Source organism: Tursiops truncatus, chromosome 1 (genome assembly GCF_011762595.2).
Source record: "Tursiops truncatus isolate mTurTru1 chromosome 1, mTurTru1.mat.Y, whole genome shotgun sequence".
Classification (NCBI taxonomy): Eukaryota; Metazoa; Chordata; class Mammalia; order Artiodactyla; family Delphinidae; genus Tursiops; species Tursiops truncatus.
The window spans coordinates 52,864,351-52,886,462 of record NC_047034.1 but is presented as its reverse complement, the minus strand read 5'-3'; the positions used below and the strand labels follow the sequence as shown (position 1 = coordinate 52,886,462).

General features: G+C 43.7%; 1 protein-coding gene across 1 annotated transcript in view; it reads right to left on the bottom strand.

The window, feature by feature from the left end:
- ASTN1 (astrotactin 1) overlaps window positions 1–22,112 on the bottom strand; it is a 329,737-nt gene that overhangs the window by 79,474 nt on the left and 228,151 nt on the right. The window contains exons 12-16 of the mRNA XM_033847791.2: window positions 14,202–14,368; window positions 11,631–11,825; window positions 10,117–10,244; window positions 3,779–3,883; window positions 1,696–1,884 (exon numbers count right to left, since the gene is read on the bottom strand). Coding sequence (XP_033703682.1) covers window positions 1,696–1,884; window positions 3,779–3,883; window positions 10,117–10,244; window positions 11,631–11,825; window positions 14,202–14,368 — 784 coding nt within the window. The remainder of the gene's footprint in view (window positions 1–1,695; window positions 1,885–3,778; window positions 3,884–10,116; window positions 10,245–11,630; window positions 11,826–14,201; window positions 14,369–22,112) is intronic.

Genomic DNA, 22,112 nt, shown 5'->3' with positions numbered 1-22,112 from the left:
AAATATTTATGGGTAAGAATCACATCCAACAATAAGAGAGATAAACTCTATGACACAGAGGTAAGATTCAGGAGTCAGCTGGGGGGCAGGTATACATGGACAACTGCAAGAGATCAAAATAAACATACTAAAATATTTGAATATCTTTTAATATCAATAACAAGCAAGGGGTGATATACATCATATTTATGAGAACTAAAGCCAACAGTTGGACTGTGACAAAATTAGTTCTTGTGTGTAAGAATGGAGAGGGATAGGGCATAGTGCCAAGGCCATGGACAAAGTTCCCTCCTGGGCTTCGCATTTAACCTTAAGGATACTACAATGCTCAGGATAGACGCAAGAGGTAGAACCAGGAGTTCTGAGGAAGGTCAGACTCGCATCTCCCAGCAGTCCTAGAGCCTGGCAATCCTTGAACCACTGGCAAACAGAAATAGAGGAGGCTTTAGTCCTTTGGTTCAATCGCTAGGCTCTGGCATGGAAACATAACAAAGTTTTGCCAGCTGGAACTGGTCTTATCGAAATGTGCTTACATTATACTCCTTCTTGGCAAACTGGAATCAGAACAATTTTAAGATGCTGAAGTTTGAAGGGATACAAGAAGCCTGCGGTTGTCTCTTTGAGCTTAGAGGAATCAGGACCTGGGGGGAAGCCTGCAGTCCAGGTACAAGCCTCTTGCTTCTTTTGGAAGAAAGCTCCCAGTCAGAAGAGGGGCTCTCATGCCTCAAGACAAAATAGAAATCTGTATGGAGCTCAGAGAACCAAGGGCATCTCAGCCACGGGAGCATATTTTCTCCCACTGTAGCACTGATGACAGCAGGGGGTCCCTAGTCTCAGAGGGACCCTTGATCATTAAATCTTAGGATGACCTACTTCTTGAGTTTTCACTGTGCTAATTTCATCACTTGCCCTTTAGCAACTCACACATCCATAATTTGAGCTCATCAGAATGCCATGAGGATAAGCTCAGAAGAAGAAATTCCATGAATGGCAATTCTAAACCAGTCTTGGTTGATCAGAACACAAATTTACCAGCCAGTACTCCTCCTACATCAGAAGGTGATTCAAAGGGTCCCAGAAATTCCAATTTCTTATACTTACTTGGACTGAATACTAACTTGCCATCAAACAGTGGACCAAGATTTATTTGGGAGGCTGTTATCCAGAGCTACACAAACACCTGGGGCAATGGAGATTTCCTCACAGCACAGAGCAGTAGGAAAATTGCCCCTAAACACAGGGCAGGATGGAGTGAGAAGGGGTTTACTACGCAATTACCGGAAGGGGTTGCCAGCCAGTGTAGGATGGGATTGCCGGAGGCAGGGAGTGGTGGGGGAGACTGAAACGCTCTCCTTTTCTCCCCCACTCCATAAGAACCGTCTAGTATTTTGCCCGTGCTATGGTAACAGGATGCATGGTGGCTGGTAAGCCCTTTAGAAGACTCCCTCTATGATAACCCGCTCAGTGGTCATACAGTTTGGACCCCCTCCTGCATATAAAGTTTCCCCAAATACTCCCATTTTGACATCTGGTTTTAGCAACCAAACCTTGGCAATTTAAAGGGTGGGCAAGAACATCGAGGCAAATCTGAATTAGTCCTTCACCTACAGACTCCCTATTTTTGGTCCTATGGATGTACCTAGGCAGCCAGGACTTGCACAGGGAGTAGAACTTGCTGACGGGCATGTCACTCACCTTTGCTGATGTCTTCGTATTCCAGCCAGAGTCGCCGCTGGACCTGCTTGTTTGGGTACCAGATAGAGCAGGATTCCTCAAAGCCGTAGATAGCTTCCTGGATGTAATGGTTGCCAAACTGGTCCAACAAGGCTACAAAATCCCCACGAGATGTCGCCCCGTCTAGGGAGTGGAGAGCATTGCTGAGGGCTATGGAGAAAGGTCACCCAAGAAAAAGAGTGAGGACTTACAATATGGGTATCTGGATTCCCAGGCCAACCAGCCTCAATGTGCAAGTGTCATGTGGCCCAAAGTGACGTTGGAGAGCTGGCTGGAGCTACCAGGTACTTCCAGGTAGCTAAATCAGACATTTCAGTTCCTAAAAGAATATTCCTTCCACCCAGTTAGTTATGTTGTTAACTTCGTGCAAGTTAAGTATAACATTATCAAATCTCCACTACCTCCCTGCTTAAGTCAAAGTTTTTTGTTTCAAATCACAAGTCATGACATTAAATCAATTTAGTGAGCTCAAATAATAGCATTTAAAAAATGAAAAAGAATAGCACAGTCTAAAATAGAAACGCAAATACCAGCAGAGAACATTTCACTTGGGAAGATGAAGTATGGCTTCATGAACCTTCTGTGGTGTGTATGTGGGGACATGCCTGTGCACAAAGTCACGGTGTAAAATGTGCTGTAACTGTGGGTAGTGACCAAAAAAGTTTTCAGGATGCTGCCTTCATGCAGAGAAATGGGTATGGGAAGATAATGGAAGAAGAAAGATAAGGAAAGCCACTAAAATGCTGCTTACATTTATTTAAGAAAATCAAAAGTATAAAGACTTTGAAATGGCAAATGGAGGAAGGAATCTGTTTGCCTCCTCCCCAGACAAATCTCCTTGGATTTGCCTTCCCTGTTTAAGAGATTCATATTTGTCAGAAAGATAACCTATGACAAATTTTCCAAATCCAATACCTTCTCTACCTGACCAACTTTGTACAGCCTTCTTTTTGACACACCTGTGTCCTATCAGGACAAGGCAGAGCCCGGCCCAGGCTTGAGACCCCAAGTGCAGAGGTCCACATCGTCCATGATGCCATGTGTGGCTTTTAAAAGCACGTGGCAACAGAGATATGTGATTGTTATCCCCTGATATGCATAGCACCTGTGCTGCGTGCAAACTGAGTATGTGAAAAATACTGCCGTATTTTTCTAGGATGACGAGTAACCTTGCTCGTTCCAAGTGTTTTCTGCACCAGCAGAGCTCACTTCAGTAATAGCCACATCCCAATCCCTTCTTGCCAAGAACTCTTTCGTGATAGAAAATAAAAAAGTTCTGAGTCCCTTTGTGTACTTTGGAGATGTTCTATATCCTTAATGCCTCTTCTTTCTCCAGTATATGTCTCACTTCTCTTCACAACTCTCTATTTATCACTAAGATTTGAAGAATACTTATACAAGGTGCCTCATTTTTCTGTTTTGGAACAATTTATCCTAAGTTCAGAATTCACTACTCCTTAACTTATTAGATATGAAGATATATATACATATCTTTATATATATAAAACATAGATGTAGATAAATCTACATTCATCTATCTATCTCTCCATCTATCTTGCTTACTTGCTTTTAGGAACCATAGCTATTTTCTATTTTTCCACTCCCCTTCCTCTTTCTTGCTCTCTTTCCCTTATTTCTTTCATCATATAGAACCTCTAAGGTATAGTAAAGTGTACTCTTTGCACTTGGAAAGTTTTATTCTGTCAATTTATAAAAAGTTTGCTTTCGCATATCCTCTCTATACACTGGGTGACTCCAGGAAATATGATAAAGTAAGTGTTTAAATTTATCTCCAGTGGTTCCCGCCTTGCCCTTTCCATCTCTTCTATTATCCAAGATAAGACTTGCAATTTAATCTATGCTAAGAAAATGATCCGATTCCAGCCATTTGCCCTGAAGGGTGAATCGAGTGACTAGGTTATAGATCTCGTGGAATGGCTACATTTTGGATGGCATCTTCAACATTGATAAAAGGCTTGTGCCCTTGGGAAGGAATGCCACACCCCAGGAGCAGGTGGGAGGGATGGCTTGCAGTTGTGCTCACCCTGAGAGACGGTCACTTGTTTGAGTTTGATGTGGTACATCACAGAGCGGACCTTCCAGTGCTGCAGGACGGGGTATCCGGACACCTCACTGAAGTTCACCATCCCTAGGGACAGAGGAAATGCGGGCTCAGTGCATGTAGTGGATTCTCAAGTCCCAAGTCTACTGGCTTAGGGGGTGTAATTGTGAGGAAATGAGAAAGCGTTTTTGGATGGAGAAAATTTCTGGAATCATAGTAACAACAGCTATCACTTACTGAACCTATACTCCGTACCAGGCATTCAGCTAAGCACTTTGTATATAGTCATATGATCCTTGTAAACTAGGTGTTATTGTCTGCATCTTATAAATGAGAAAACTGAAGCTTAGACAGGAGTTTGCACAAGGGCCCTAGGCCACCAGGTAGAGCCAGGATAAAGTTCCAGATGTGTCTGAGACCAGAACAGGGTTCGTAACTATTCTACTACAATACTCCCTTAATAAACTCATGTGAAACTCTGGGCTTACTGTAACACACAGGTTTTTACACTCTTTAATAGCTGCAATAATTGACTCAGCTCAAGTTCCTGATAACATCGATTGTTGTGTCCCACTTAACTGATTTGTGTTCCGTATCTAAGTTTTAATTACTCTGAAGCTGATAATGCTTGTTTCGTCTTTACCAGGAGGGACAGTGTCAGCATGACTAAGTTAGTAAGGGGCAGGAATGGGCCCTATACTGAGTGTCATCTATGTGCAAGACACATGATAGGCACTTTATTTGTGGTCCCTATTTTACAGATGGGAAAACTGAGGCTCTGGGAAGCCAAGTTACTTATCCAAGGTCACTCTCAATAAATATATCCTTGTAGCCTCTTAGTGATGTTGTAATGAGCTGTTCTTGCTTGAACACCTTGTAGAAAGAGTGGCACTCTACTTGAATTCTAGCCATTACTATAAATATAAAATGCTACAGAAACAAAATAATTAGGCCACAGGAAATTAAAAAATCACCTTGCTAAGTTTAGAGCACCAATTTTGGCTTCATTTCTATGCCTGATGTATGCACATGTGTGCGTATATATGTACATATGCAAATATAATGGCCACATATATGATAAATTTAGATAGACAGTGAGCGTGTGTGTGTAAATACAATGGCAATAATACATATGTAGTGAATTATCCTGCCATTTTGACCCATGCTTCCTTCAGGCTAAATCAACTAATTTAGTGCCTAAACTGGATGAAGAGTAGGTAGGATTAATTAGCTGCTTGTCAACTCTGACCAAATTAGCTGAGTGATTGCCAAATTTCCATTTCTGTGTGAATCATATGCGAATAATTATCGGTAGAAAAACAGGAAAAAAGGTCAGAAGAGGTGCTTATTGAATCAATTGCTTAAATCTGATCTCAGGTAATCAAAGATAAGTTACTTGAAACTAAAAGAAGGTTTTCAGCAATTTTCCTTTCAAATGCTCTTCTGTTAGGGCATTAAGCTTTGTGACGGCAGTCATACTTCTGCATACGCTGGCTTTTCGCCTTTATGTCAATTGTAAAAGCGTATAAAGGAAATTCTAACTTTACAGGTTTAAGACTCCAGTCACATACCTCCAAGGTACGTTTCATTCGAGTTATAATGTGCATGTTTTGTAAAACTGTTCTACGTAGTATGCATTCTCTAGTGATGCTAGCTCATCAGCTTGCTGTTATTTCAGAAACTCTATTAATAAAAAGATAGCAAGCCCGATAAAGATTTTTCAGTATATCAGGAAACATTCCCTTTAATGGACTTGTTTCCTAGCAGGAAAAGAAAAGGGCAGGAAATCAGGAGGCGGGAGTTCTAAGGCACCCATGCTGCCGAAGGGGGCAGTTTCTGCCTGCCAATCAACTGGCCTGAGCTTCCTCTCTGGCTACCTGCCCAGGGGACCTTGCGATTCTCAGTTGTTGCATCTGTAAAGTGAGCGGCTTAGCTCAGATGACCCCTTGTTTCCTTTTCAATTCTGTGATTCCAACCAGCTGTGTGACTTGGGGCTAGGCAACTCCTTTCTTTCAGTTTTCGTATCTGAAAAGTGGGGATGATAGTATTCATCCTGCCTACTTTACAGGTAGGTTGTCAGGACAAAATAAAGTTACGGGTATAAAAGCACATTGAGAAAAGCTAAAACATCGTATACATACATGGTTTCCATAATGTTGTCACCCTCCTCCCTACCTCTCTCTCATCACTTCTAATTGTGTGAACTTGACATTTGTTAATTGACGTTTTTGTTATAAATTCCCAGGCCTTAGTTCAGGTCAGTAGAGGGAAGGGAAAATAAAAGAAGCACGGGTGTTGGCGGTGGGCAGGGATGACAGTGTCCCACATTCGCCCAGGATGAGCCAAACAACCGAACTCCATTACTTCACTGCTAAACAACAATTCTACTGAGTGCCTTTATGCTGCACCATAGTCAGGGAAACAGTTATATAACTGTTAATTCTTGGGAAATGTTGTTCTGTGCCCACTTACAGATAATATTTCCATTAGTTAAAAGGAAAGGGATATTTAAAAATATCTATTTTCTTGCTGAGTCATAGGATTCTTTCTCAGTGTGCCCTTGCAATGCGGTTAGTCCCAGTTTTTTATTTCATTTTATTATTATTTGTGATACATTTGTGAATGACTTTTTTTCCAAACAAAATATCTGTTTTCTCAAGAAAGAACATTATTTTTCCCTACATATGCTTGAAAAAAGAGTGACTGAATAGACCTATGTGATAGAAAAAGAAAGAAACAAAGAAAGAAGGGAGGAAAGAAGGAAAGCAAGCAGGCAGGCAAGGTAGGAAAGAAAGAAAGAGTAGAGAAAGAAGAAGGGAGGAAGGAAACAAGAAAGGGAGGGAGGAAGGGAGGGAGGGAAGGAGGGAGGAAGAAAGAAAGGAAGGAAGGAAGGAAGGAAGGAAAGAAGGAAGGAAGGAAGGAAGAAAGAAAAAGAAAGAAAGAAAGAAAGAAAGAAAAGAAAAGAAAGTTAGTTTTCTCCTGTTATTTTATTGAAATGTCAAGGGAATGCTTAAGATTCCGTGATTATGGTGCCCATCGGACCCATGAATGTGACCAGCAGCCTCCTCTTCCTCCTTGGTCTGCCTCTGGACTCTTTTTTTTTCTCAGCTGAGAGACTGAAAATACAAATGGATGATGGCCAGACCGCATGTAAAAACAGAACTCTGACCCACAATCTGCAGCAACCAGCCCAGCAAACCACCCTATTATCTACAGCAACCAGCCCAAGAAGCTAATCTACCGTCTCTAAGTCAGACTTGTAGGAAGTCAGACCACCATCTCTTCTAGTTCAGGAAGCCAAATAATAACCCCTGTAACAATCAGGCCAAACTCACCAGGACTTGATTAATAACTGACAGCTTCCCTAATTTTTGTTCTTGCTTCCAAGTTAGGTTCCACCAGAGAAAGTCAAATAGGTCTCCTAAACATTTACCTAAGAATACCTCACTCCTGGTTAGTTGGATCACCTGCCAACAGCTTACATGCCTATCAGGGCATATCTGAAGCCCTCCCTTTTTTCCACTCTGAAGCTTTCCTACTTCTCTGTCTGCCTCTCAGTCTCTGCCAAAACGCAAGTGATGGTGGCTGACTCCCTTGCTGTGTGTAAATAGCCTTCACCTGTTTTCATTTTGTTGGTCTTCATTTATTTCCACACAACTTATAACACCAAAAAGGCTTGTAAAGCATAAGAGTTCTTAACTGTTTTGGTAAGGAAGAAGGTAATCGGCAAGATAAAACACATACATCAGAAAATTTCCAGTACATTCTTTAAGCCAATAATTCTGAAAGCTCGAAATAGCTGTTATGTGTAAAAGGATTCTCTAGTTAAATAGATTTGGGAATTGCTGGGCTAAGTAAAGTGAAAGGTATTTCTTTAGTGCAGGACTTCTTGGAATCTGTTCCATGCTCAGGTGCTGCAGATTGCTGAGAGGTAGATGCTACTTGCAAATTATTTGAAGATAGAACCTATTTATGAGTGGAGGGCTGGTTTTTCATGAAAAAAACATGCTTGAAAATGCTGATATAGAAGAACCTGAAGATCACTTTCGCCCAAAAACCTTTTAAGCTTGTAGGTTTATGGGGACTGTGACCTATAATAGCACATAGTGCGGCATGATATGACATTCTCTGTATGACTCTCAAGAAAGATATAATTAAAATGTTACCAGAATTAGGAAATAAATATGGAAGAAAAGTAGTCAACCATCTCTAACTGATTCTTCTAGTTATTCTGGGCTTTGAAAAACAAGACTGATTCCTTCTTACATCAAAGGAAATACCTGCTCTTGGACTAACTGGTATCACTTCTTAATCAAAATACATTAAAAAGAAAGGCTGGGTAGAAAACTAGCAGGTCAAGAAAAGTTCTCTCTGTACTTTTAGGAATGTCACTGTCTCAAGACCATGAAAAAGGAAAGGTCCCACCAGGACATCCTTCCACTCCTTTTGCCTCTGATATACCAAATCAGGAGAGGTCCAAGGGCACAGGGAAGAAAGAAGTTTCTCTTGTGGATTTGAACAAAGTTTGGATCTTTTTCTTATTTCCAAAGATGGAGATTCAGGCACATGTTTTTCTGATGCTTCTCAGATCTCTCCTCCCCAAAAAGCTCAGGTAGCATCCAGGACTACTCTGTGTCTTCCCAGCCTGACAACTGAAATCTCACTTCCATGTAAGTTCTAATGTGTGAGAGAGTTGCCCTGGTGACTCTTTAAACAGAAGCCAGGTAGTTTATTGGCAGTGTGGAGCCTGTCCTGCTTCTGTGCACCATCTCACACCTCCTTTACAAGGCATTTTACACACACCCAGCAAGTGTTTCTCAGCCAATGACATGGAAACAAGAAAGCCAGGTTGCCAAACACTAGAGACGTAGGCTTTCAGGACACACCCAGAGGTGCACTTTAATTTTTTCAGGTTTGTGTGTGTGTGTATGTGTGTGTGTGATCTTTTAGAAGGCAGCTTATTTCGATGAGATTTATTTCTGGTCCAGAATATATCTAATTGTTTTCTCCCTTGCTCCCTTTCCTTCTTCTATAAGGAAAGCACAGTTTGGTAGTTTGAATGTTCATATTTTCTTTCTTCCTTGGTATATTTATATATTTAATAAACATACATCTCAGTATGTATCGGGAACTGTTTTTAGAACTTCATGAATATTTATTCCTCATACTAATCCTATAAGAAAGATAATACTATAATATCCATGTTTACAGGTAAAAAACTGAGCCATGGAGAAGGTAAGTAACTTGTCCAAGATCACACAGCCAGTGAAGAGCTGAGCTTAGCTGTCAGGATTCAGAGCCTAAGCTAGTGATCACTATGCTATACTAACTCAGACAGACCTACTTCTAATCCCATTCCGGTCTAAATGAAAATTTCGGACATAACTTGATATCTGAAAAAGGCTTACACTCAGTTCAAGTTATTCTTCAGAAAAGGGGAAAATAAAGGGGAGAAGGGTCTAGAATAAGGAAGACATAGAATGAAGAAGGGAGAGGAGTAATGGAGAAATGAATAAAGCTGACAATGGAAGAGCTGATGTCGAGACTCCTAGTAGGTGATGCTGAGTTCCCGGTTGGCTGCCTCTTAAGGGTCCCTGGAACACTTTGAAATGCCTTCTTTGGTCCAGGAGGTGGTAACTGGGGGTCTTTAGTGGCACAGAAAGGAGAAACGACCCCTAGTATTCCTGCCTCTCCCAATCAGCCCATACCTTCGTTCCACAGTGAGCCGAGGAGAAGAGTGCCGTTGGGCTCCAAGCAACATTGAGTGACAGGTGTTATGATCCCCATCTTATGATGGGGGCCATGAGACCCCAAGAGACTGTATTGTCTAATGTCACACAGCTAGAAAGTAGCAGAGCCAGGAGTCAAACCCAGGGTCGTCTGACAACAAAGCTCTAGCATTCTCTACTCTCTCACACTGCTCTAGAAGCACTTGCCGGGGAACCAATGACAGATACTTAGGCTCTAAGCAATCTACCTTCTTTCTACCTCTGCTGTGACCTAGTCACTTCCTCTAATCCACTGAGAACTCTGAACTCTTACATATCTATTATTTGATTTGTTTTCAAAGCATCCCAATAAGACTAGCAGGGAAAGGTATTATTATGGCCATTTTGCAGAGAATTATGTGATAATATTGGCCGTCTCACTGATAAATAATCCTACTAGTGTTCAGTTTTAGGACTGAGCTTTTATCACGTATCAAGAAAATCACTGGCTTTGAAACCAAAATAAGCAAGGTCAAGCGTCTTGAGCTCACAGCATCACAGGGAGCTGCTTGTTTGTTTCTGCCAGTTAAGTAAGGTGTGTGGCACACTCACCAGTCAAGAAGTCTGGGTCCGGGGTTGGTTCTGAGATTTCCTCCAGGCACTGATTCTCCAGGGGGACAGTGGCCACCACAAGACCATCTGGCAGTTGCTGGTCTAAACCTCGAGCAAAGTTGTTTTGCCTGGAAACAGAGGCCGACGTTCATCTCTGAGTGTTCAAGTGAACACCACTCTTTGGTGAGTGATCTATGTCTCAACCCACAATGGACCAAAAACTTTCCCTCACCCTGGACCCCACTCAAGTTACATGTCTGGAGCAAGACACGAGTGTGAGAAGTATGGCAAGGGCTGAGGGAGATGAGAAATAAACCAGCTGAAAAGGTCTACTTACAAGATCGAGAATACTCTTCCCCCCATCCCACACCAGTCCCTACCCCCTGATCCCCTCTCCAGAAGATCTGGGCAAATGAAGCCACCACAATATTCATTATGACACCTCACTGCTTGCCATTGGCAAATGAGGTCCCAGGCTAAAAGGGGAAATTTTAGTAAAGTCTACTGTCTGTAACAGAAAACACAACTGACGCCAAAAAATACCTCGAAAGTTTACTATCAGTTTGCCTGTAAGAGTCCAGACCTAGCTTGCTATCAACTGCTGGTCCATATTATAACACTTTCAACATCATCATCATCATCATCATCATCACCACCACCATCATCTCCTGAAATGCATGGATTCTGAGGATGATGTATTCAAATAACCTAAGATAGATTAGGGACAGGGGTCAAATGGAGAATTTCCTAGAAATATTCTAAGTCAGTAGTTTGAAACATTTTGTTCTCAAAACCCGCCTTTACACTCTTAAAAATAACTGAAGGCCCCAAGTAGCTTTTGTTTATGTAGATTATATCTATCAACATTTACCATATTAGAAATTGAAAGAAAAAATTAAAAAATATTTATTGATATATTTTTAGATGACAATAATAAATCCATTAAATATTAACATGTCTTGAAAAATGATGAGACAAGTGGCATTATTTTACATTTTTTGCAAGTTTTTTAAATGTCTGATTTCATAGAAGACAGCTGAATTCTCACCTCTGCATTCAACTTATTGCAATATATTGTTTGGATTGAAGTATATGAAGGAAACCCATCCTCTCTGTAGTTGGAAAAGGGAGGACTTTGACTATCCCCTGAGAGGATCTCAGGGACCCTCAGGGATTCTTGGACCATACTGAGGACCTATGCTAGATTGACTCATTCGCCAAGACTCAGAGGGATGATAGAACCTGAGCATTTTGTGGTGGCTTCCATGGAAAATCTTGTAGTCTCTGCCTGGGCAAGGTAAAAATTTATTTTAACACTTTACTGTTCAGGGTTCTTGGGTTCTGGAAGGAGAAGTGTGAACCTAGTAAAGACCAGGGGAGAGAAAATAACCTATCCTTTTAGGGTCACAGTTACCTGGATCCAAGATACAAGACTTTATGCTGACTTTAAGGCCCATCAGAGAAGAGACCCATCAACAGTCCTGAATAACCAGTGCTATGGACGTGGGGTTCACCTGAATGTTCCTTTCAGCACCTGTCCAGCAGCCACTTCCTTGGAATGGTTGTTGTAACCAAAGAACATCTCCCCAAAGAGAGTCTGGTTCATGGGGAGCTCTCTGCTTTCCCCACAGTCACCTCCCTCTGGACAGGTCTCTGCGATGAGCTGGCAAGAGCGTCCATCCACACCAAGCTTGTAATCCTCAATGCACCTAGCATGGTGGAAAGCTCAAGATAAGAAGTTATTCCATCAATGAGCCATGCAGCCAATGCAACCCAACAGATTGGAAAAAAAATGCCTTGGGAGAATGTTGGATAGCCAAAGATTATGAGTATCCTGATTTGATTTTGTCCCCTATATAACTCAGTTTCTTAGGTCTATAAACCGAGTCTTCTTGCATTATGTGATCATACAGAGCCTCTCACCTTTCCTTCGCGGATAAGTGCTTCCAGAGCTTTGCAGTTCTTTCTCCTCTAATAAATGTAGGATTTCCCAGATAGGTCTGAGTAAGAATCACTGGATATAAGCTTATAAATGAGTTAACACATTTAAATACAAAGTATTCTAGAGTCTTTCTCCAGAACAATCTACATGGCCAGACCCTGCATTTGTTTGGAGGGTAATTAGGCAGCAAAAAGAATGACACTGTGCTTAAGAAATTAATAACCTTCTAACCTGGTCCTGTGACAAGTCAGCTAAGAAATTAAAAAGATTGATCATCTTGCTGCTGTGCTCTGTTTGAATATATCCAAACATAAGATTAACTCCCCCTTAATTCAGAGTAGCATTCCTGAACTAAAGAGATGTTAGGGCATGTTGTGTGGACACCTCCTTGATATCCTCCCCATTAAACATGTGCAGTTACTCTAATGGAAGAGCAATACTGATGTTGGTAGATATGGGTCAATAACCCGTAAGTCATTAATTGGACTTTATTTGTAGTTATAGTGAGAAGAACATTATTTGTTCGTTCAAGTAAGAACAGCTTTGATAAAGCTGTCATTTTAAAAGCATATTGATTTAATTTGGATCTCTCCTTAGAAACATACCAAATTTGGAATTTATAGATGTTCATGACATTAGAACACATCATTTATTGCTATCTATAGTAATTGTTGCAATAAGATAAAGAACTCTGTTCTATATAGAGGAACAAATTATCATAGTTTTAAGTGGTGAGAAGCAATATTATCATGGCAATTACGCCGCCCTTTACTGGGTTACCTTGAATTAGCTGATTGAACTCCACATCTGTAAAAGTGAGAAAAACAGTAGCTGCTTTGTTGGGTTACTGAGAAGATTAAGTGAGATACTGAACTCAAAGAACTTACGTTGTGCCTAGCCTATAGTAGGTGCTCATTAAATGCTGCTATCGTCATTAGCAGAGGTACAAATGAAGCCTATGTTAATGTAACTTTGTTTTCCCCATTCACCATTTACATATCGTGTGAACAGGTGTGAGCAGAGCTCTTTAATTATAAGTGCATGTGATTTGGTCTTTCTAAAGAACCTCAAATCAAGGACTTCTTTTGGCAGGCTATATATAGTGGCTTGGAGAGTGCTAAAGGTACATGGGTACCAAATTCTGATGAAATAGGAAAGAAAGTCCAGTTAGGGACCTACTGTATTAGTCCAGGCAACAGACCTGATTTGAGACCCACAAAGGACTTTATGGCACCAGCTGAGGTCTGGGACAAGATACAGTGGTTCCTTCCTTGAGCCATAACACAGTGTTTCTGGAAAGCATTTTAAATTTGGCTGGCTCCTTCTTAGTCCATCCTGAGCATCTTGACAACTTGCCCTTTCACACTGCCATCTCCCCCATTCTCCTTTGTGCTCATGGCCGCACATCCCATCGTAAACTCCTTTGAGAGAGAGGAGACCAGATCTCACATCCTACTGTGTCTCCTATATCTGACACCTAACTAGGTTGTCTGCACAAAGTGGGTGCTCAAATATATGTTTATTAAATAAATAAATTCTATGCAACTTTGGCTGAATTTACCTCATTAATTGAAGTGGGTCAACCATAATGATGACATTATAGAGATTTTAAAATTGAGATCAAGCTTCCATTTATGGAATGGGATTTTACAAGAAACTAAACAGGAAAATTGCCAGTTGCAAAGAAAGAAAATAAAATGAAATACAATAAAATAACATTATTCGTCCACTGAATAATCTTCTCACGATTATGCAGCAGGCACTGGCTTTCGGCAACAATCCAGCATGTCCCTTCTTTGATAATTGATTAGTTTCACACAATCTTTCCCAAGCTTTTGGACCGTGGAATCCTTTTGTCACAAAACAATTAACATAGCACCACAAACACAGTTTGGAAATTCTGGTGTGAGCAGGCAATGATTTAGGTAAACCCCTAGGTCAGTTTCCTCATTTTCAGTGGTGACACTAGATTTCCCCTAAGGGTCCTTCCAACTCTGACTTTAAAAATACCCCTTTTCCAGTCCTGAAGGCTCTTTCCTCAGAGCCTAAGGGCTGGCCTAGAGTGATCAGTTCACATCAGTTTACTTTCCTGAAAGTCCCTCATCCCAGTAAGCCGGTTGGCCTCATGGGCAGTTCAACTCACCCGCAGAACATGAGGATGTTGTACACAGCGGGGTCATCCGGGAAGGGCGCCATCTGCTGCAGACACAGCTGCTCACAGCCACCGTTGAAGCCATCAGAGCAGTCCACCCCGATGTGGCGGTCATAGCAACCAGAGCTGTCCTTCATGGGGCTGAGTCCGGATGGGCACTGGCACAATCAGAAAGCATCCACACAGGTGGGTGAACCCGGGACCTGGGTTCTCTGGGAACCAGAGTGTAACCACTGATGCCTATTTTTAGCATTCAGCCTTGAAACCATCAACATTGGTAAGTAATGCACGAGTTTCCCACTATGCTGGACTCCCTATAAAAGCAAGTGACCTTTTTTGACATCTCGCTTCTTCTCTCTGGGCACAGATCACACACATTTGCATTAAAGCTGATTCCTACCAGCAGGATGGAAGGGAGCATTGCAGCAAGATAGGGCCAAGGTGTGCTGGCCTCCCAGTTGGGCCTCAGGCGGGCAGGAGAGCGGAAGTGATGGGCCTGAATTAAAATGCACTAGAAGAGACTCCTTTGGGCTAGGGGAAGGGGGTGCTGCTGTTTGGACTTAGGATTCATAGGACTTTATTTTTGACGTCCAAAGCACTTTGTCAACATTGGTACCGGATGGCAATGTTGGAGGAAGCGGACTGAGCCAGGGCTGCCAGCCGGCAGCAGGAAGTGGACTTTCTCCGTGACCTTGGACGGAGCCACTCTCTCCTAGTGAGCGTGGCGGTACTCATGACCTTCCCACCTCAAGGATGCCCTGAGGAAGATGCACAGACCAGGGTACCTGCTACATGAGCACCCACAGGTGCCATACTTGGGTTTGGGCTTTATCCCAGTTCCCTGGACACTCAGTGTAAAACGCTGAGCTTTTCTGGACCACCACGTCCTCAATAAACTACCCAAGAATGACAGCAGAAGAGATAATGCAGGAAGAAATAATCAGTCAGGTCCCAGGCAAGATGAAAAGGCTCGGTGAGCAGTTGGAACACTCACAGGGGATCCACGACGAGCCAGGCAGTGTCTAATATTCCTGCGTCTTACTCACGCAACCCTCACAGCATCCCATAAGGTAAGCGGGCTGATCATCCTCACTTCACACGTGAAGAAACGGGGGCACAGAAAGCTTGACCTCCCTAATGTCACATGGCTGATCACGGCAGGACCGCACCTGAAACCTTGGCAGGCTGCACCATCACCAGCTCACAGCACAATCAGGTTCTCCCACACAGTCACTGTTGCCTGAACACTTACTAGTAGCCGGGCGCTAGGCTATGTGCTTTAGGTATTCATCTCACAGCACCCTGTATTATCCTCATTTAACAGACCTGGAAACTGTTAACACTGCCAATTAACGCATGAACTTCTTACTGCACTGGATTCCATCTAAAAGCCAATGCAAAAAAATACTCTACGTTTACATTGCTGTTGATTCCTTCCAACAGGCTGGAAGGGGAAAGATAACTTGCCCAGGGTCCAGCAGCTTATACGGGGCACAGCTGGGGGTCTGCGTAGATCTGACCTGATTTTAGTGACTGCTATACACCTACTGTCAGCTAGCTAAAACACTCCTCCAAAACTAAAACCAAACAGCAAAATAAAGCCTTTTAAAACTCGGTAGAACAGTGTTAAACACCTCCTCTCCTGCGCTGCTGCCTGTCTGGCTCTAGCTCCTGGTTGCCAAGCACCTTGGCCTAGTAGCCTGCAGCTGTCACAGGTGTGCCTCTGAAAACCCACCTCCCCTCTCTCCATGCTTCCCAACTGAAGATCACAGCAGGATGGGCACTGTTTGCTGACACTAACTCTGCAATTTCCCAAACAAATGCCCCCCCCACCATGAGCCTGCCAGGCTCTCAGCCTGGTCCATCCCCTTTCTCCCCAGGGAGCCAGCTGGAGTGCTGGAAGGTGACAGCATTTAAGGATGTTTCCAAGGGCTGCCTCACGCTGTACACACCCAGATGTTTCAGATGATGGTAAACGAGCCAATGAGGCGGCTGAGGATTGCACCCCACATTTCTTTAGCCCCCTCCACGCACCCACTTTCTTGGCCACCCAGCTGTTAGGCCAGATGTGCGACCAGAAGGGAGCTGGCTTCACCGCTGTGAAGCTGCCCAGGCAGGGACATGGTGGGTATTGAAACACAGAAGTTTGACTGGAATTAAATGGGCTGCACTGGTTGCCATGAGTTCTTTTTTCCTTCTATAAAGCTTGAGAAGAGCCATCAAAGTAGAGACAATGCCAGCGCTTCTGTTATCCCACCTCACGTGGTTTCAACCCTGGTACCAGCTTAGCCATCTCAGTCACTAGCCAGCACTCCCCATCGCCTCAACCACCTGCTTTCTTTTCAGAATGCCCCATCAGGCGTGATGTTCGACAAAGACGTCACCAAATGAAACCCGAGCAGGCTTTGTTCCAGAACCCCCAAACCCGGCACATCCACATCTTGTCTGGCCCTGGTGTCTAGATAACCATCGCTGTGCCAGATTGGACCACCTGATGTTTACCCTTTTGTAGGAGATTTGTAAAGAAGACAGCTGCCTTGTCCAAGTTGGATTTCTTTTCTCTTAAGTAAAGCTAAAAATAATAATAACAGCTATTGGGAATTAAGCAATTCCATGTGCAGGACAATCTATGTAAATTATCTTCAATCTCACAATTAGACTTTTTTCCCCTTATTTTATAAGTGAACAGACTTAGACTCAGAAAGATTAGTAGTAACTTGTTTAAGGTCACAGAGGTGGAAAATGGCAGAATCAGAATTTGGACCTAGTTCTATCTGACCCCAGTGTTCATTTGTGTCCCTTCCACTCTGGCATACTGCTTCTCAAGTGTGAGAAAAGCTGGATCTTTGGAATTGCTAAAGAGTAAGGTCAATGTGTCAACAAAATAAAGCAATCCCATAGATCTGTTGTTCGTTTGTTCAACTGTCTTAGGCAATTCCTTGAGTACATTCTGGAATGAATTATGGATTTCTAGATCCAGCCTAATATTCTCTCTCCCCTTCTCTTCACACACACACACACACACACACACACACAAACACACTGTATTATGGGTGCATATATTTATAGGACAAAACACTGCAAACTGTCCAGAGCAATGACCTTGAAAGCAAGACAAGATCCTCAATCACTAAAAAAGATGCAATTATCTTTACTGAACTGTAACTTACTTGGGCTGCAGTTCAGAGTAAAACATTTTTGAAAGATTTCAAAAAAAGGAAGCTGAAACCAAAAATAGAGTTTTCTTCTTAACCCTTGCTGAACCAGAACTCCCATCCCCAAGGAGTCTAACCAATCAAGTTTCCCACGGTATAAATTTGCTTTTGTTTTTGCCTGAATGTTTCATGTGCTGTTATAGTCACGTGTTGAGCTCCTCAAAATCTATATCTAAACACAAAGAAACTATACGTTCCAAATCATGGCCTCTTCCTAGAAGTATCTGCAGCTAGAGACCAGTTGTCAGCAGAGAAATCTGGCCTCCAGGAGGAGCTTGTAGTTTCCCTCTGCAAGTGCTGGCCATTCTCTTCTCCCGGCCTGTGGACAATCCCTTCACTTCTTCCTTAAAAGAGAACTGTTTGCTCAGGATTGAGCCCCAAGGTCAGACATTAACCCCTCTTCGCATAGGTTACATTTAGCAGTCCCAGGAAGAAAACTCCATGTATTACGGCAACAACCCTCACCCATCAAGAAAGTCTAATATATGAGCTCATATTTCAGTGACCCCTAAAACACACAAGGTTAATCGTCTTTCATGTGATGCTCATGGCTTCTTGACTTATCACTGGTCTAAAGCATAATGTGCTAATGAGATTTAAATGATTCTCCCCATTCAATTCCTTTTCTTCACTGTCTTTCCCCTCTGTTTCTATCAATGATTTTTGGTTGATTCATTACTTAGGAGTCTAGTCAAATCTTACTCAGCCTGAGACACACACACCTCAGTTCCAGGTTATGAGGTGGAGGCTCTGCTGGCAGATGCATATGACTGATGGACACAGGAGTGTATTCAAGGCCCCTGGGAGAAGAGGAACAACTTTCTACAGCTGAGCCTGCCTTGCCTTACCTGGATGATTCATAAGACATGCAACCATAATGCCTACTCGAAATAGGTTCTTTTTTACAACACGGCAGTCTTATTCTTTTCATAAATAATGATTTCCCCGGCTGTTTGATGGGCTTTGACATGTAAGCCCAAGCCATGCAGGAGCAAGGGGGAAAAGTCTGATGGAATTAAATTTCTATTTCAGCTTCCTGCCCCCACTTCTCTGAAAGCCTCTGAGGCATAGCCTCCTGCTTACCATCCTACAGAGGGAACGAGAGACGGTCATCTGTAATGGTCTCCGCACATCTGCGCTCCGGTAGAGGTGAAATGACACATTCTGTGGGAAACCATTGTGGACAGCAAGTGGACAGGAGGGCGGCAGGGTCGCTGGGTAATTCAGTGCTCATTAGAGCATAATGCTCTGGCAAGGAAGGTCACGTGTTCAATACGTGAGCAAGCAGGACAGCAGACCTCTCACCTTCCGAGGCCACAGTCTGCTCACCTAAGGATGTGCAGACACCTCACACAGCAGAAGGCATTCTGGGGGGTCACTGTCAGGATGAGTGTGAAGATAAGGAAGACGCATTAGAGCACAGGCTTTCCATTTTTATAATTTTTTAAAAATAGTTTTATAGTGTTGGAAATCATTTTCAAACTTCAAATACGGTTTTATATTAAACCTCAATAGGTAGGCTTGGTAAGAATCGAGATGCTCTGGTTAAAGCTGGGAGAGAGGAGACTAGAGTCCTACCCACCAAGGCTCCTCCAGTTCCCACTGCTGTCTCCCACTGATGGCACCAAGGATGCCTGCGACATAATCCCTGGAACCTGTGACGAAAGGGGCTCTGCAGATCAAGTTAAGGCTCTTGAGATGAGGAGATGATCCTGGGTTAACCAGGTGAGCTCAATGTAATCACAAGACTCCTTAAAAGTGCAAGAGGGAGGACAGAAGAGAAGAGAGAGAAGATGTCCTACAGAAGAATGGTCAGGAAAATGCAATGTAGCTGGCTTTAAAGACGGAGGAAGGGGACCATGAGCCCCAAAAATGCGGGCAGCCTCTAGAAGCTGGAAAAGACCAGGAACAGAGCCGCTAGAGAGGAAGGCAGCCCTGCTGACACCTTCATGTTAGCCCAGGGACACGGAATTGGATTCTCACCTACTGAGCTGTAAGATAATAAAATGGCTGTTGTTTTAGGCCATCAAACCTGTGGTAATTTGTTACAGCAGCAATAGGTCACTAACACATGGACTTTGCAGGACCCCCTGGGGCTCCACAGAACAGAGAACGGGCACTCCTGTGCTGTGCAGGTGGGGACCACTGCTCCCACCCTGGCACAGTAAGGACAATGGGTAGGAGTAAGACCTGTTGTCCGCGGTGGGGGGCGGACCTCTGCTCCAGGAATCATCTAAACGTTCAGCAATCCCGCCGTTGGAGAGTGGTCTGGTTTGGAACAGAGTGACTGAGGCTGGTACAGGGCTATGCCTTTCACGGGTATTTGTTTCCTGTCCCCAGAGACTACATAAATAACAGGGCAATTAATTGGGTAGCAATTAACCCTGTGGGAGTCCATGCATAACAGAGAGACGTGCCCTGCCTTCCTAGAAAGAAGGAAGGTTGAGCAGCTGATGTGGACCAAGCCCACCTGTCTGGCTTGAACTCAGTCAGGAAAATATGCGGTCAAACCTGTCTCTTCCCGCATCTCTGTCCCTCTCCCAGGTTCATTAAGGGCCAGCGTGCTGAGTGCCTCCTCTTCTTTCATAAGCATATGCCTTTCCAGGGAAGCCTTTCAGTTCGACACTCAGAGAACTGAATGTCAGGGTTGATGTGGATGGAAGGAGGAAGGGAGCCCGATTCTCTCCACACTGCAGGTGCTGCAGCTGATGCCCTTGTCCCTGGTCCTCCTCCAGATGACACGGAAGCCCTGGGCTAACGCACCAAGGCTGCGGGATGGTATCGATGCCCAGTGGAATCAGATCAGGCGCAACGTCAAGTTTTTCTCAGTAGGGTCACAAGATTATGAGGTGGCCCGTCAGCTCTCAAGCCCCAGTCCTCCTGCCTCAGGGATCCCGTGCTTCCCAGCCAATGAGAAACAGTCGGTTGAATGGGCCCGGCCCCCTTCTCCCTCCAAGAGCCACATGGGCCAGTGACTTCAAAGTCTTATGCTAATGCCAAGTGCTGGTATAATTGGGTGACTTCTGCAGTGGCTCCGATTCACAAATGCAGCGGCCTTATTGCAAATGCATATTCATCGGAACTATTCCTGCAAGCTCCGTCTCACAGAGCACGGTCTTAAAAGTACAAGAATACATCAGCACGGCAATATGCCAACTAAAAGGGGCTGGGATCACCAACAGAAGGCAAACCCTGAGGGGCTCAGAGAAAGGGCAGAGAAGTGGGAAGACATGGGGAATATATCCATGTGCGCGTGTGTGCATGTGCGGGCATGCTCAAACTCGTATGAGGGTGGTAGGGGAGGGATGTTTACATGTGTGCACACACAGTGTTTCAGTACTTATAATGACCCACCCGAGAGAGCAGCAAGGAAGGAAAGGTTGAAATCTGGATGAAGACATGCAGGTTGAATAGTTTTTAAAAAATGTGTCTCAGCTGGGAACTCCATTAGACAGTGAAATTGTCTCCTGGGGGAGCCGGTTGGGAAGCTCATTGCGTAAGACATCTGAAAGCAGACTAGCTATAGGAAGGGGAGCACCTGGGACATCGACTCACCTCCTGGTTGCCTTTGGAAGACACGACCTAAAGAGCACTTTTCTTTGTGTTTTCCTGGTAGTCCTCTCTGTTCTGTCTTCCCTTCCTTTTGATGGACCGGCCAGGTCCTCTGCCTCCCTGCCCTTCAGCCCCTCTCTCTTTCCATTTTCTTTTCTTTCTCTTCTGTCCCTTCTCAGAGGAATCAGGCTCCTGCCAACTGCTGCCCAATCTGTGAAAGTCTGGGGAGGCCTTTGGGCTGAGAGAGTCGCACTCTGGACCCAGGTACATATCCATCTTTGATGGAGAATAGCTCCCTGGACAGGTGCTCAGAGACAGGGAAGTAGGGGGTGTGAAAGATGGAATTGGCCCCAGCATCCTCACAGCTTGCCCCTGCTCTGGGCCCCTTTACAAGAGCACAGCTGTCAGACTGGGAAGCAAGATGAGGCTCCATATCGTCTCCAGAGCTGGAAGCTCCCAGCTCTGCCCAGAAACCCTGCGTAACAACGTGTCTCAGTGAATCACCTCTTCCTCTCTTTTATGCCAACTTTGTGTATGGCTTTCCTGTCTTTCTTCTCTGCCCTGTTCCCTCTCCTCTCTGTCAGGATTGCATCATTCCGCCCTCAAAAGAAGGGAAGGCTGAAACCTGACAATAAGTGTTGATGGGCATGAAAATGACTAATATAAAGGCCCCAGGAGCTGAAGCCTTGCCCATCTGCTCCTGCCTCCATTTACCTGCGTGGGTCCATCAATCTTCATATCCATGGCATGGGAGATAGCTTGGTCCACTCTAACCCAAATAGTCTTTCTAGTTCATAGCATCACATAGTTTACACGTAGCGAAAGTCCATATAGCCGATAAAGTAGAAAACCACATTTGGGGAAGCAGGACTTCGTTGCTATGGTCTCAAAGAGGACCTATGTCTATTTTTTCTCTACCATTCCTGGCATAACTTACTTCTTTCATCATTCTGGCCTTAGGTATGTGTCTTCTAAAATTTCCTATTATAGTCAATGTAATTTGATTCTTGGCAAAGGTAGGTTTCTTCTAGAATTTCCTACTATAGTAAATGCAGTCTATTTCCTACTAGAGTCAATATTATACTATTAAGCAGTTAATTCGTTCTCAAATTGTTTGAGGGGATCCCTCACCAAC